Source organism: Lepisosteus platostomus, chromosome 8 (assembly GCF_059453375.1).
Source record: "Lepisosteus platostomus isolate fLepPlt1 chromosome 8, fLepPlt1.hap1, whole genome shotgun sequence".
Lineage (NCBI taxonomy): Eukaryota > Metazoa > Chordata > Actinopteri > Semionotiformes > Lepisosteidae > Lepisosteus > Lepisosteus platostomus.
The window spans coordinates 7,662,155-7,677,892 of NC_142618.1; the positions used below are offsets into that span (position 1 = coordinate 7,662,155).

A 15,738-nucleotide genomic window follows, 5' to 3' on the forward strand; every position below is an offset into this window, starting at 1 on the left:
GTATATTTAAGCACATCCTGCAAAGTATACATTCAACTTTACTTTAATTTGATTACTTAAGGAAGGTCTTTAAGACACCTTTTGGGTCCACTTGTTCTCTAAGATGCAATTTAGACATATTGGAATCAAAAGTTGTTGTTTTTTATCTTCGTTTTATTTTGCAGCAAAAGGATTTAAATACTATTCTACCTTTGCATTTCTTTCAGTTAGGCAGTTGTACGAGCCAGTTCCTCTTGTGTAATCCTGAAGTTGTTTGCCTTGATTGAGGCATTTATAAGGTGAAAGTTGACATTGACTGCAGTTCTGCTCAGCTTAAAAGATAAGATGGTCCTGCTAACTCACAAGCTATGCTTCATGAAGCATAACTGAGTCCAAAAAGGTGAAAGCAGAATGCACACGCAAGCACAAAGTGTGTACATACTGTATACAGTATATGTAATTCATATTCTGCTGTCCAGTGACTTCCCAGATCAGGCTGGTTTAGATTGGAAATCACATATTGGCATGGGTTCATTAACTATTTAAAACAGGGTTTCACCAAGCTCCCAGTATCAGCTTTCAGACCAGCTTTCTGCTTTACATTTATAGCCAGTATAGCATTTTTATACAAAAAAAATGTACTTGTTAATAGAAAAAGCAGTGGAACAATGAAATAACAGTACTGGCAATGGCTTTCCTCTATGTTGTGTTCTCTATTTTTGTTTTGTTTTTTTCTAGGACTTTGTGCTCATAAATTCTTTTGCCGGACGACCAATGACATTTAAGCCTCTGTCATGACTGTAACATAATGATTTAAAAATGTGGTTTCCAAATATATTAGTGCCCTGATATTCAGAAAACAGAAGTAGGGTCCTAGCTACTGCAATAAGTCAACAGTGCTATAAATCATTGTTTTACGGGATATTTAATGAAACTGATAGAATTGGCTCATCGACATTTTAGCCCATGGAGCTTCATAACTCAGAAGGGAATAACAAAGTGAGAAAAGAATGCAGTTTTCTGGAGATGTTCTTGACTTTGTTCCTAATGTGTTAGTACTCACAAAGCACTAAAGATCTGTTTGTGCACGGAAAAATGTAACTTTCTTCTGTTGTGTGAAGGGGAGGGCTGCAACACCATTCTTTGAAATTACATTTATTATCCATTTTTTAAGATGCGTAATCTCTCACCTTGCATAAAACTAAACTAAAAGTCCAAATTGACAGTGAATGTCAAATTCTTGTATAATAAATCAATGATGGACACTTCTCTGCATCATTGTCTGTTTATTTTTAACTTGGGAAGTCTGAATGTGAAAGTAATTGCGATAGGAGTTACTCCCCGAAATTGATGATTTCAGATGGGCCTGGATTATTTAAAAGGAGAAATGTGAAATTAAGTATTTAAGGACAGAAACAGCCTCCATGTGTCTGTGTTGTTTTTTCAATTTCTGTGGTCACATGAGCTCAAATTTCCATGGGAGTCTTGTATTGTTAGCAGGTATTTTAATGTAAATTTGAAGACTCCACCAGAAAAAAATACAAAACAATGTAAACCACTCATATGGAAATCTTTATGAGACATTGTTTATGTCCTCCTTTGAGTGCCTCTTGAATAAGGCTAATATGTACTTACTAATTCAGTGTGAGAATTTTAAGGCGAACCATAAATTCATTATGGAATAACAGCTTGCTGACAGGATTGAACTAACGGTTACATTTGCAATCCCATGAGAATAAGATAACAATGACCTTCTTGTTTTAATCTTAATGTTATTGTTTCAAACTTAATAAAAACTTGACAATATGACAATGCCAGCAATTTTGAAATAATTTTTACTATGATTATAAAGTCAACTGTATATTGTCACTTCAGTCGTTTCATTGCTGCATAATGTAGATTTTTGTTTTTTAATTCACAGTTGTGTTTAACATCTCTCAAATAAATGTATCTGTTTCCCTGTCTTCAGTATTATTTTTAAAAGCTGGAGTTTGTATGTATCACGTGTTTGTGTGTATCACTTTATATATGCTAAAACATGGTATTAATATCAGAAATGGAAAGCTTTGAAAAATTTTTTACATCCAAATAATGTTTCTTTTATTGAAGGACCCACCAACATCAGTGTCACTAGGGCTTAGGATGGAAGAAATGATCTTCAACTTGGCAGATACGCATCTATTCTTCAATGACTTGGAGGTAAGCGATTTCTCTTACATATAAAAAGTGCTCTGCCTTTGCTTTGAATTACCCATTTAAAACTCTGTCTACAAATCCTATTGCACAACTGTCAGATCTACAGTATATGGAGCATAATGTTACAACCTACACTTTATCTGTACCATGTGCAAAAATGTCTTCCTTATTATAATTAGCAGCATGTTTACTTAGCCATAATATTTAAGACCCAGCTGGAGATGTAGGTAAGTCACAATAGAGTATATACATTACATTACTACTAAGAGCAGACCATTAAATATTTAGCTTAAGCATCAACAACCATTTAATAGCAGGGTGCCTATTTCTCAGTTACGTCCTGCTGTGGTGAAGTATTACCTCTGAGCCCATGGGACATCATGAATTTTGCATGCACTGTCAGTCTCATGGCCTGGTGACTAGACCCCACTTCTTTCCCCCAGTGGCAGGTACAATTTGTCAGGTTCTAGTGTTTCTATAGCAGATCTGTCTGTCTGTGTATCAAGCTGTGTGTTCTTGGTGTCGCAGTTGGGGAAAAAGCAGCGTTTCTGGGTCATGGTATGAAACCTGTGTCTGGACTTGTGGTTCTTGCTGGGTGGTGTAAAATCTGTTCCGCAGAAATAACAGGCTTTGCGTTTCTGGGCATCGGCAAGGCTGGAACGTGAGAGTTTGTGGTCACCTGCACCCACATGAACATATCTTTATGTTAACACTTCGTTTCTCTGACCACCAGAGTTGGCATCAGGACACTAAGGCAGCTCACCTTGCGTTGCGAATATGAAACCACTGGCTTCGGCCTTTTCCCCGATGTTCCACTTCACAATTGACAGCCTTAGAATGGTGGAAGTGTGTTGTGTGATACTAAAGTGTGAAGAAAGCCGTAGTAAGCATGCCAAAACACATTCGTCACCGTGATACTCTGCTTTCTAAAGACAGACAGCAGAATGGCTCTGAGAGTTTCAAATGCCAGTTGTTATGATCAAAGTTAATTGGCAACAATTGCTTGTTTAAATATTTCCTGATGTTTTCCTATTCAAAATAGAGTAAACTGCACCTTATTTAATAGATGAGCCCCAATCATTTTAAAAATGCCGTTTTGTGACAAAGCTTAAACGTGGTTTGTTCAACATCTGTCCCATATTTTGATTTCTTTTCATCTGTGATGAAACTACTCACAGATGAATTGGCAGCTCACACTGCAATGAAATGATTTAAATGTGCATTTCATACTTCTTTTGCTTTATCTCAATAACGGAATTATTAAATTTTGTGCTGTCAGTTGAAGGCCAAATATTTTAGGTATTAAATTTATGTGATGTATAATAAGACTGAAATAACAAAAGTACAAAGACGTCCACTTTAATGTATCTGTTGGCACTTGGATCTTAAATGTTTTCTTTGTTTTTAATTTGCACTGATAGATATTTTATTTGCAATTTTTGTACACCATTTAAAATTATAGACGAACTTACTTGATTAAAGATCAGAATATAGACGGAAAGTTCTGCAAATGTGAGCTTTAGTCTCTCATGACTAAAAATCCGTTCAGTATCTGTCTTAAAATAAACCTACTTTTTAAACTTGCATCATTTCTTTTGAAATGGGTTATTTCTGATGAGATGTGCCGTTTCTTCCAAAGGATTTCCCATTGGGAAATCAAAATTACATAGTGCATGCATTTTCTTCCCTCACTTGAAATAACATTATCTCACAAGACTGGTATGATATGGTAATTCATACTATGCAGCATATACTGTAACTGAAAAAAATCAACATATCATTTTTTTTTCTCTACAAACAAACCCCTATGAAGGAGTAATTTAACGGAGCCTTTCTTAAACTCCAAGTCCTGAGTTACATCTTAATCCAAAAGTGCTTCTTGGTACAGTATGTAGCGGATCACTGTCGTTTCTCCTCTTTATACTTGTTTTATTCATATGCTTATTTATTCTTTTTAACAATTAATACCCGAAGTATTTCCACTCAGATGTGATTTATAGTCCCCATGTTAACACGGTTAAATTCATTGCAAATACAGAGACACCCCAAATGTTAAAGATAAGTGTGAATAAATTTAGGCACAACATAGTTTAAGTCCTAGTCCATTTCTATAACTAATGAATGTAATATACAGTAATTTAGACAGAAGAGGTTTGTTTTGTTTTTTATATTTCCTATTAAAATGTGTGGTTCTGTGCTGTTGTTTTTTTACTAATGGTGATATAAAGATGTACTGTATTGAAAACTGTTTGGAAGGAGTGCATGCAACTAAATTAACATAATGTAATTATTGAAGCCTGTTATTCTAAAAGCTATACTGTACACCACTCATTTTACTCTCTATTCTGCTTCCACTCTTGCACCTTTAAGAAATGAATAAATTAATAAAACAGCTTAATAAATGATAAAGGTTTAAATAAAGGCACATGGTGGTTTTATACAGGTAGGTTACCTGTAAGCTTAATTCAGTGTAAGAACAATGAAAGAGTGATCTTCAGAGAACACATATTATTTTATGGTATGTAACTATTTATTTAGAACATGAATGGAGCAAATTACTGTACATTGCATAACTCCATTTTTACTTTGGTAAGGTCCATTTAAAAAAAGACCACACCGAACAGTCCAAGCTGTCTGGGCTGAGAATTCTATCAAATAAAAAATAAAAAAGATCAGACGTCAAGGCTTTCCCCATGTGATCCGAATCACATGTGTGTCTCCCTGATTCGTCACGGTTTGGCAGATGGACCCATTCTGGGATAGGACCCTCCAGGTACCCCCATACGTCTCCCATACGTCTTTGTGTTAGCGAGGGGCTGCAGCTTGTCCCATCCCATACATGCTCACATTCACACCAGGAGATCTAGATTGCAAGTTGGCATTTGCATTTGCATATTGGAGACATGTATTGTCGTCAGTTTGGATTACATGTGATCTGGCTGACAGGGCTGTTTATTGGGCCTCTTTACTTTTCAAGGGCTGTGAAGGGAGTCATCTTGGATCACATGGTGACCATATCAGATCCTCAGATCTGTCGTGGTCTGCAGCTTGGCTAGACGTGATTTTGGGATCAGTTAGATCCTGTCTACCAATCCCAGTAGATGGGCAAAATGGCCTTTAAATTATATATTTTTAAAACTTTATTAATGCATTTTGTTTCTGCAGTTTAATTGTTTTTATTTATTTATTTTTTACTCAGTAGTTCAAGTGGAGTTCTTTATCGTTATTTAAACCATATATTGGAAAATATAAATGAGTATATTTCCCTTGTCAATCTCCAGTCTGGTTCTGATGATTGATACTGGTTTACATGATGGGTCAGCACAGAAGCAGTCTTCTGTTGGCAGTAGGTTGAAGCAGAGTCTTATATTGCTGTGTACAGTAAGTCAGAGGACCTTTTGGAACACTTGAACCAATTTAACATAGCTACACCTCTGCATGAGTATTTGAGCCATGTGTCTTTGTTCTATACATAGTATCAAAAGAAGCTTAACACTCTGTGTATGCATGTACAGTATGTTTTTAGAAAAATTAAGTATAAAGATTTTGGATAGTGTTGAAATATTTTTGGCATCATGAAGATGAATTAATCATTCACTAGCGACCATGATACTCTTGAGTGACTTTGCACAAGTACTTAATCAATTCATAGTGAATGTGTATAGATAATGTGATACCTATTGAATGCCAGGCTTGAAATGAAAACACCCAAAAGAACCAATATACCCCTCTTATGAAGAAAATGAGACCTTTCCTACAAAGTGACATCAGGTGTTCTCACTAGCAGTGATCAAGTCTTCTTTAGCGATCCCTTGTGTAGACCACCCTGATGGACTTCCTCATTCTGTATTCAACATACAGAATGACACCCTAACTGCGGTATACAGCAGAACAGTTGATGAAAACCTACTGTCCTACTGTATATTCGGGCAGGGGTGTCTAAATAACTAGACACCTGACTGCATAGTACTTCCAAGAGCAGTCCTTGGACCTCACTTGCTGCCCTTCTTGTGGGCTCATCCTGTCGAGGCCACATTCCAGCAGGGTAACACTCAACCTCAGGGTGCTTGTGTAACACGAGCTTTTTTTGCACAATGAGAATGTGACAGTTATGGCAGGGATACCAAGTCAATACTCTTGACTTGAACCCCATTTTGAAACTGGTGGGATGAGCTGGGATGATGTGGGATCTAGGGCTCAGAGAACAGTGAACAGGTATGTGATTGTCGAGCCTTTACGAGAGGAATGGAAGAGAACCACACTAGATCACAGAACCTGCAGCCTGGCACAGAGCATGAGTCACTGCTGTACAGCTTGCATGCCTTCCAGTGGTTGTCACATATGCAACTAGACTGACTTTCACAGCAGATTGCTGTTGACCATCCATGCTGATGGCAAATATTAATCAGTCTAATGAATTTACTTATGTCTGTTCAATAAAAAATATTTTTGTCATTTTTCTGGTTTGTCATATTATGTACTATAAGTAACAATGGTAAGTTAGTTTTGATGCTCTGTTAGTTGTGACATTTAGGTCCTTATTTTTTAAAATAATGCAAAATAACGTACCTGAACGTATAAATAACCAGGAAGAATTGAAAGCATTCCGGAATCTTACATGGTTCCTGGGTTCTGGGCTGCAGCTCAGCTATAAAATCAGTGACTTCTACGTGAGAATGTGGCCACTCTCAGCAAGATAGCAACCCTTCACAGCAGGGAAGAGATTCTTCATCTGGGGGAACCAGGTCAGCTCAGCAGGAACCTGCAGATCTTAAGAAATAAAGCACTTGAGGTTTGGAGGATAAAAGGAGCAGAATCAGTGGTCATGGGGAGACATCGCAAAGTGATTTGAAAGGTTTACATTAACATTGCAATATTAAAAGAAACAGATACCTGAGCACAACCTTGTGACAGCTGAAATAGCCAGGGCATTTTTCAATAATGTGTCTCATATTTAGTCAAAAGTTTTTGCAGTACAAATAAACTTTGTGTACTGTTTATCATAGACACAGAAGACAATAACAGGAGTGTGGATGAAGACTTTATTTTTTCTTTTGAATCTTTTATCAGGTTGAAAAAGCCTGCTTAATTAAAAATAATGATGTTGTTTGTGCTTTTTCTTTGCAAAGTCATTGGAGGTTCTTTTAGGATTTCTTTATGTCCATGCAGGCAGATATTTTATAATGCCCCAATGCAACCTCTTATTGTTCTTTATTTAACACAAAGACTCCAGCATTTGTCAATCAGGGTTTCTTGGAAGCTAATACATTTGTACATTTTTCATCAGACTTTTTAGCTTTTACAGTACATTTACTGTATGTTTATTGTATTTAGAATACCTAAAAGCAGAGTTCTTAAGTAGCATTTTTAGTCTACTGGCACTTACAGTTTATTGATTGCTTTTGATTGAGATGCTTTATAGTTTCTCTGCTACTGACCTTTAGAATTCCATTGGAATATCCTAAGGCTGTCTTTAAAAATCACTGAACCATGGCATACTATAGCAAAAGATACTAAACTAACCAGACGTACAGTATAGCAGAAATATATTACCTGGGATCGTTCAGGAAGTTCCTGGGTGACCCCAATGACCCCAGTTTGGTCTAAGATGGACCAAATGGCTAGTTCTTATTTTGTGTTCTTATCTCAGTTTGATAGCTCATTATGTTCTGTTTGTGACCATTGTCAGTAGCACTAGGTAGTGTCGAATAGGAATTTCTAAGTGGGAAATGTGACATGCATCTGAATTAATAAGGGTGTTTTTCATTTTAAACTCTACTAATTTATTGTAATTATTTGTTTTTATTTGATATTGTTGTAGTAATTCAAGCTTCCCATTATTAAGTTCGCTGTAAGATTACATATAAAATCCTGTAAATAAGGATTGCATACACAAGAATCTCACAGCAAGTCAATTCAGTAAGACGCTCAGGATTGAGTTTGTCAAAACAGTCCTGGGATTCTCTTCTTTCAGAACAACTATAAACGTTTAAAAGTGTGTATGTTACATGGGACCTTGTCTTGTGATTGTCTGCTTTTGGTTTTAAATTTCTTTCTGGTACAGAATTCCAATTCCAATGCACGTCCTTTTCATACAAATAAACAGGAGGTGAAAGCTTTTCTCATGTAAAAAATGTTTTTTTAAGCTGTATTCAGTATTTACTGTAAATCTGAGATACAGCTTGTGGTTTGTCGCTAATTGAAAAATTTCCGTTCTCCTTGGTGATAATAGTTCTGATTTTGATTCCTGTAAATCCAAAATGAGTATTCCTTAAGCACGTTTAAAAAATAAATGTTCCTGTAAGGCAGTCTAGAAATCCAGGAATATATATATATATGGCCCTCTTTGTTTTCTGGACTGTTTTAATTCCTTCGCTATTCATGCACAAATTGTAGATTGGAATGAAGTGGATTTCAAGAACTCCCTTTGTTCTCCATATCCTGTGCCTGACCCACAGGTAATCTGCACCCTTTTCTTCAGTGCAAGGTAATTGTGGTGGGAACGCAGTGAAAATGTGAGGGTCACGAACCATAGGCCAGACAGGGATGACAGCTTCTGCCAAGTAAGTGCCAGCACAGAGAACCTGCGAACCACAGATTCAGCTTTTTCACATGGATTTAGCCTGTATGGCCGGTGAGGAATGTTGTGATGACGGCTGTAATCGTTCACTGCAGCACTGTCAGCTCCAGGCTCACCTGGTAGGGGAGCAAGTCTCTGAGCCTAAATAGACTGGCGTATTTAGTCATACACAAAAAGAAAAGAGACATGTTACCACCTGGAAAAAAAAAGCAAGCGAGTGTAATGTAATACTGATGTTTCTAGATACAGCATTATGGGCAAAGGAGGGTTTTATAGCTTTATATAATCATTTTCTTTTGACATTTTGCAGCTTTCTGCAGTGCAGTCATGGGTTAGTCTTTTCCTACGCCCAACAGGAAGAATCAAGCAGTCTGTGCTGATTGCTTAATGACAGATGTATGGAGAATAAAGGAAGCACTGATAACTTCCTATATAGTGAATGGGTTTCAACAGGCCTGAATAGAAAAAGGAAATGTACCAAAGAAAAAATAAAAACACAAGGGCTTGAAGGTGTTTGTTTTTCAGTTGCTGCTTCCATTTTTTGGGGGGGACTCTCAATTTATGTCCGTCTGTGTTGTTTCCTCGGGTGAATCTCTCAAGATGTTAACAATGAAGCAAAGAGTCGTAAAAAGACGAGGGACCCTCAAACAGTCAAATAAAGAGTTTGCTTTAAGAAAAAAGTAGGTATGAATTCTTTTTTCAGGAGATCTTTGCCGGCTGTGTAGTAGTAACATCTGGTCTGAGTTAGCTGTGATTTTCAGGTTTGTAATGTGTCACGACAAACTTTGGTGAGGACTACTGCTTGATTTAGAAAAAAAAAAGCTTTACATTTGAAAGCACATAACTGTGTTTACATCTGGCAAGATTAAGAGGGACCGATACCTGCATAGCTAAGTGGGTTGCTTATTGTGCTGTCTGTTTCTGTGGACACCAGGAGACTTGCGTCTGGTAGTCCATTTGCCTTCAGCAACCTCTCATTCATCTCAGAAATACTCGTTAATGATACCAATTACCTGTCTATATTTAATCATATATAATTTTTTGTAAATATGAGTTGCATGTAGTTATTACTTTTATGCAACACTTTTAACTTTGTATTTATTAATGCTTGAAGGTTACATCTCGTAAGTGTGCTGCTATATGACAGTGAGCTTAGTCATTTTCATTAGGGAGATTCATAACTGTGTGCAAGGTACTGAAGTGGTTTCTTCAAGTGCCAGCTGTTCTCAGTAATTGCTAGTGGTTGCGCATTCTTTTTCTGGTTTCTCCTTCTTCTTGGAGGTCCAACATCCCACAAATCTCAAATGTTGTGTTAATTGTACACTGTAGTAACCGCTAAATAAAAAGATGTCTTGAAAAGCATGTAAATATGATGCGCCAAGGCACAGTGTTGAGCACTGCTGTCACGACAGAGGGAGAGCTACCAGCTAAAGAGGATCTTCCAAGATAACAAAATCCCAAGATCCAAAACAGTAATCTACACAACTGTCAACTACAGCAGTCTTTTTAGATTAATGTGGTATTCTCGAGCTACATTCTTCTGGTTTAACTTGCATATACTAATCGAAAATCAATCGTAATCAATACACCCAGTGGTTCTTATTCATGGGAGATACAGTATGTTCCTGAACTGCCTGCAGATAATGAAAAATGTGTATACAGGGAAAAAGCTCTCCTATACCATATATGTATTTTTACCATGAGTATATTTAATAAGCTATGCAAATCAACTTATATATGCAAAATATTATAAACTTCAATTATGCTGTATTATATAAAAATATAATATAAATAACTGCAATTACTTTCTGTTATAAAAGGGGTAATATAGAAGTGAAAAAGTAGTGAGTTCCTTTACAGCGATTGAGCGCAGATCTGATGAATTGTAAACTGACCATTGGAGATATTCTGAGAAGTTCTAGAAACTCTGGGCCTCTGAGCTTCACGAGTGCTTCTCTGGCTAGTCCTGTTCTGATACTACAAGTATGTGAGAGCGCAGTTGAGGGGGAAGGGGTGTAATATTTGTCTTTTAAAAAAGGGTTTGAAATGTCTGAGAATTCACTTTACCAAACGCACTTTCTTCTAGATTTGGATTTTTTTGTCTTTTTTTTCTAAATAGAGGGGCACAGCCTCAAATAATAATTCAAAACGCAACGAACTGTTAATAATATGTGATTGAAGTTTTTATCCAGTACAGCTTGTTATTTTACTGAGTGAATCTAAGGGAAGAAAGAACCTCCGTCAAGGATTCGACTGCAGCGTTCTACCTGGGATTTGAACCAGTTAACCTCAGTTACAAGACCAGTACCATAACCATTTTCCACACTGCCGCCTAAATGTATTTAAAACCTGTAAATAAAATTCTATTTGAGATTTTAAAAATTCTAGCTTTCAGCTAAGATCTGGAAGATAAGGAAAATTGTGTTTTTTATCATAAGTAAATGAAGATAAGAAATTGTTTATTGTAGCTCTGATTCACTTGTTTTGTACAAGTACAATCTCAGTGCAATTCTTCTGAGTTTTTTCGATTACCTGGCTACTAACATAAATTCACACTTGAGTTTGTAAAAAAGCTCGTGCTGCAAATTATTCAGCCGGAGTTAATATGAAAGGCGGATTTAGAAATACCACTTTTAAAAAAAAAAAAGCTATAAAGTTGTTGCCTTTATAGTTTTTGTTTCCTTATTATGTTGCTTTTTGATCCTCTTTGGAAAGCAATGTTTTTGTATTTTATGTGTCTTGTAATCACACCTCATGTTAAAGCATTTGATATGCTTATGTTAACTCAGTCGTTTCTTTTTTTAAATAGTAATTATCACACTTTTCCACTGTCGGTAGTTTCCTGTGTAAACAAAAAAGCTAATAAAACCAACACAGGCAATTTTGCTGTAACACAACTATCAAGCCAAGCTTTCAGAGAAAAGAAATAACAGATGAACAGTTCCATGGAGCAATGCACATTAAGCTGAAGTCATCCTTATTACAATGGCTGCGACAGAGACTAAGGAGACAAAGTGTTTTTCTATGAGATCAACAGGTGTGAAAAGGAGGCACACCTACAGCTCAAGATTGCTGCAAATTAATGGCTCTCCTTTAAACTAAGAAGTTCCAATAAAACAAATAGGACAGGATTTGCAAAAGATTTTGAAAACGTGTGATTGTATTAGATTCGTTACCAGTCAATTAGCAGATAATTGAGCCATTCCAAGGATTAACAGTTGAATGGGCCCTAAAAAGTTCCCTCTCTATCTGTGTTAACTGTGTAATTTTAGGTTTTGGCTTGCCAGTGCGTACAAACACGCCCTCCGCACCAATTCAGAGGATTAAAGCTTGTTTTTCCCGCAAAAGATCAGGAGAAAACTCAGCTCACTGTGTGAAACGTTTAAAAAGGGCGTAAAATCATGATTGCAATTCCACTTTGAAAACAGAACAAGGCACCAGGCAACCAGTGTTACCCATGACAAATTGGTGGCCCTTTCGCATTTTAAAAAACATTCAGGGTTTTGTCCCAAAAACAGATTACACAAACAACTTGAGGAGTTCCTGAACCATGTCTTCAATTGGCAGCCTATCTTTTAAAATGCAGTGTTCATAGCCCTTCATGTGAGGCCGCTTTGACTTTCTTTTTCCCCTTATCTGAAGTTGTTGACCTCTGGAGAGGAGGAGAAGGTTACAGGGTCAAAGTCTTTTCCTCTTTGGATCTTGCGGCTTGCTGGGAGAGGCTTGGCGAGAGAATGGCTGCATTAGAGCAGGGGCTGAGGGTCACGATTTTAATTCTGTTAAGGAACAGCTGGTTTGAGTTTCTCCTCACGTCTTGCTCCCCTCCCTTACCCACAAATCTAGGGAGATGAAAAATTTGTTCAGAGGGGAACCAGTAAAATAAAAAAGGTTTATGGTCTAAAGTCCTTACCCTTACCCTGCTGTAGCATTAGACAGGAATGCAGTAACGTCAGCATTTGGCCAGGTTTAGCTGAAGCAACAACAAGGAAGTAATTTTTTTCATTTTTTAGTGTCTTTACAGTTTTGTGAAGCTTAACGGAAGACTTCATCTTACAGAAGGAAAAGTCCGTTTGCGAAATTGGTTTTACTTACATAACTTAAAAACTTGATTAAAAGAAGAGGGATAAGTATAATGTCTCTTAGCATTATTCCATTGAAACCTCAAATATGTATTATGTAAAAGTAATGTATGTGGCTTCAGATTCTGCATTTTGGCTACAAATACTGTATGTGTGTTGATTTGTAGATACGTATTTTGAGAGCTCTTAAAATTCTTTTTCAGGTTACTTTCTGTTGAGTGAATGGTAGCTGTGGAAAATCTTAATAATTCTCAAAATCTACAAACATTATTACTTGTTCTTACGCATACGCTTATGGAAATACCATTGTGATTCACAGGACAACGTGATCCATGCAGAAATGACAGAAATTCCTAGTCAATGCTGTGCTCCCCTTACTACAATTCAGTACTGCTGTACAGTGCTAGCAGGATTCATGGTTTGGTTACGAGAAAAAAAGAGAAAGATTTCAATCTCTCTCCTTGCAAAAATTGTTGATCTGGATGCTTGAGCAAGGCTTTCTAACGTTTTATACTTCTGAGGGGGAAAAATGCGACTCCTATAAATGGTAAACTAATAACAGATTTTCAGTCTGCTCTCTCAAGAAAACTGGCCTCAGGCTGTGTTGGTGTGTGGCTCAGCAGCAATCAGAGGTCATAATTTCATTGGCGGTTAGCATCAGGTTCAATTTTTCTAGTACGTTACATTTACCAGAAAGTCTGGTTTGTGTTACTGCGCACACTGACTGAATCAGCTCAGAGGACCAGGAAGGTTCAGGCATTTTTAAGGAGAGATCCTAAAAGGAACACGGATACTAATTTAAGATCTTTGTTCCTAAACATAGTTAGAAAGTATATATTAATCTAGAACTGCCTGTACCTGGGTGCTGTTTATGTAAACCTGTTAATAATACTTTGAATTTAGAACAGAAGCTGGCATGTCAAAGAGAGCCCCCTAGTGGAAGAAACCTAATGGCAAAGACTGCTCACACTCCGTTCTCGGACATTTTCATTGTATTATTTTTTTTTTTGAAGGGGGATGGTTTAGGGGCAGTCATGTTCCACTGTGAATAGATAACATCATTAACAATGTGAGCAAAGCTCTGAAACATTTCATGAGTTCCAGGCTGCTTTGCCTTCAATACTGTATCTCCTAACGCCAGTTGTTTTAGATGTCTGGAACAAATGCAAGCATGCAGTAACCTCTGACGTCTGCTACAGTCTGTTTGCTTTGTTTTTTCAGGAGTGTGATCAGGTCCACATTGATGACGTCTCTTCAGACGACAATGGCCAGGACCTGAGGTAAAGAGTGTCTTCTGCTTCTGTTCATGTGGATGTTGGGGAGACAGTGGGGAGGGTGGCTTCTCTTTGACCGTGACATGATGTCAACCTCTTCCCCCCCGTTGGCAGCACGTACAACTTCGCCACAGACGGTTTCCACGCAGCCGCCACAAGCGCGAATCTCTGCCTGGCGACTGGGGTACGAGGTGGAGTGGACTGGATGAGAAAGCTCGCCTTCCGTTACAGACGAGTAAAAGAAATTTACACCACTTACAAAAACAACGTTGGAGGTAATTTCCGATCAACAAGATCATCGAATTGCTGAAGGGGGGGAAGTGTGTGTGAAGGAACTCCTGTTTTTTTTTTTTAAATCTATTTTAAGTACTCCTAGGTCGGTTTAAATTTTGACAAGTGAAAACATCTGAATGATGTTCCAGTTCAAACAGTGCTTACACTTTTCAGGTCTGCTCGGCCCAGCCAAAAGGGAAGCCTGGTTGCAATTGCGAGCTGAAATTGAAGCCCTGACAGACTCCTGGTTAACACTGGCACTGAAAGCGCTCACACTAATTCACTCTAGGTAAAACCTTTGCACATCTATATGTCTTTCCTTAAAACCAGGTTTTTGTCTTGGTTAGTTTAATGAAAACACCCGTAAAAGAAGATGCCATCAGGTGATAGGTGTATGTGGTTTATGAAATGCCCTCTGAATTTTAAAAAAACACTTTTGTTTTTCATGGAAGTGGATTCAGTAGTATTTATTTGGTAGTTCTGAGATTGTGCATGTGGAAAAACAAGTTCCAATTCATGCATTTATTTTTTTTACATTTGCAATGCATAGAGTATGAGGAGGAGTCCAAAATTCAAGATAGAGATAGACTCCTTTTTCTAAAATGCACAATTGTCTGAATACATCTGAATATACCCTGTGCAGCTTATTAACTAAAGGTTATTATCTAAAGAAGGATTAAAAAGTCATATATATATATATATGGTTGTGCATTTTTGCTTTCTCCTACAGGTCAAACTGTGTCAATATCTTAGTTACAACAACGCAACTCATACCTGCTCTTGCAAAAGTCTTGCTTTATGGACTGGGAATAGTATTTCCAATAGAAAATATTTATAGTGCAACAAAAATAGGTATGTATCTTTCATATCTGTATTTATATTATGTAGAGTGAAATATATGAGTAATGCCTGTTTAGCATGTCTGTGGGCTGAAGATAACATTCCAGTAGTGTAGTACATTCATTTGAAGCCATTGCACTTTGCTGTGATGAATTTAATGTGATGTACAAACAGCAGTGTATAATCCGTAGAAAGCCAACTGAACCAAATTTTGTGTGATTTTGTTATTCTGGAGAGAGGGGACATACGAGAGGGTTGATGTTTAGTTCTAAGGAAGAGGTCTAATCAGACTGAGATTATTTTCTTGGACTCTGGCCTGAACAGGGCCTCTCCTTTTCAGACATGCATATGAAACCACTTCTGCAAATTCATGTCATTCCGCATCGACTTTCTTGGTGTTTTGAATTCAAAATAAACATAAACCTCCACATTTTTGCTGTTTTTAGCAAGCACGCTTATTGTATTTGTTATTATCAATAATAAGTGTTTATATTATTGTTATTCTTATTATAGTTAA

At 37.1% G+C, this 15,738-nt stretch overlaps 1 protein-coding gene across 19 annotated transcripts in view; it reads left to right on the forward strand.

Annotated features, from left to right (window-relative positions):
• The window catches only part of eya1 (EYA transcriptional coactivator and phosphatase 1), a 115,705-nt gene that overhangs the window by 95,399 nt on the left and 4,568 nt on the right, over positions 1-15,738 (forward strand). For all 19 annotated transcript variants that reach the window (XM_088642238.1, XM_088642250.1, XM_088642253.1 and 16 more), the window contains 5 exons: positions 2,089-2,178; positions 14,056-14,114; positions 14,223-14,383; positions 14,556-14,670; positions 15,112-15,233. In XM_088642238.1, the coding sequence (XP_088498364.1) occupies positions 2,089-2,178; positions 14,056-14,114; positions 14,223-14,383; positions 14,556-14,670; positions 15,112-15,233 (547 nt within the window). The remainder of the gene's footprint in view (positions 1-2,088; positions 2,179-14,055; positions 14,115-14,222; positions 14,384-14,555; positions 14,671-15,111; positions 15,234-15,738) is intronic.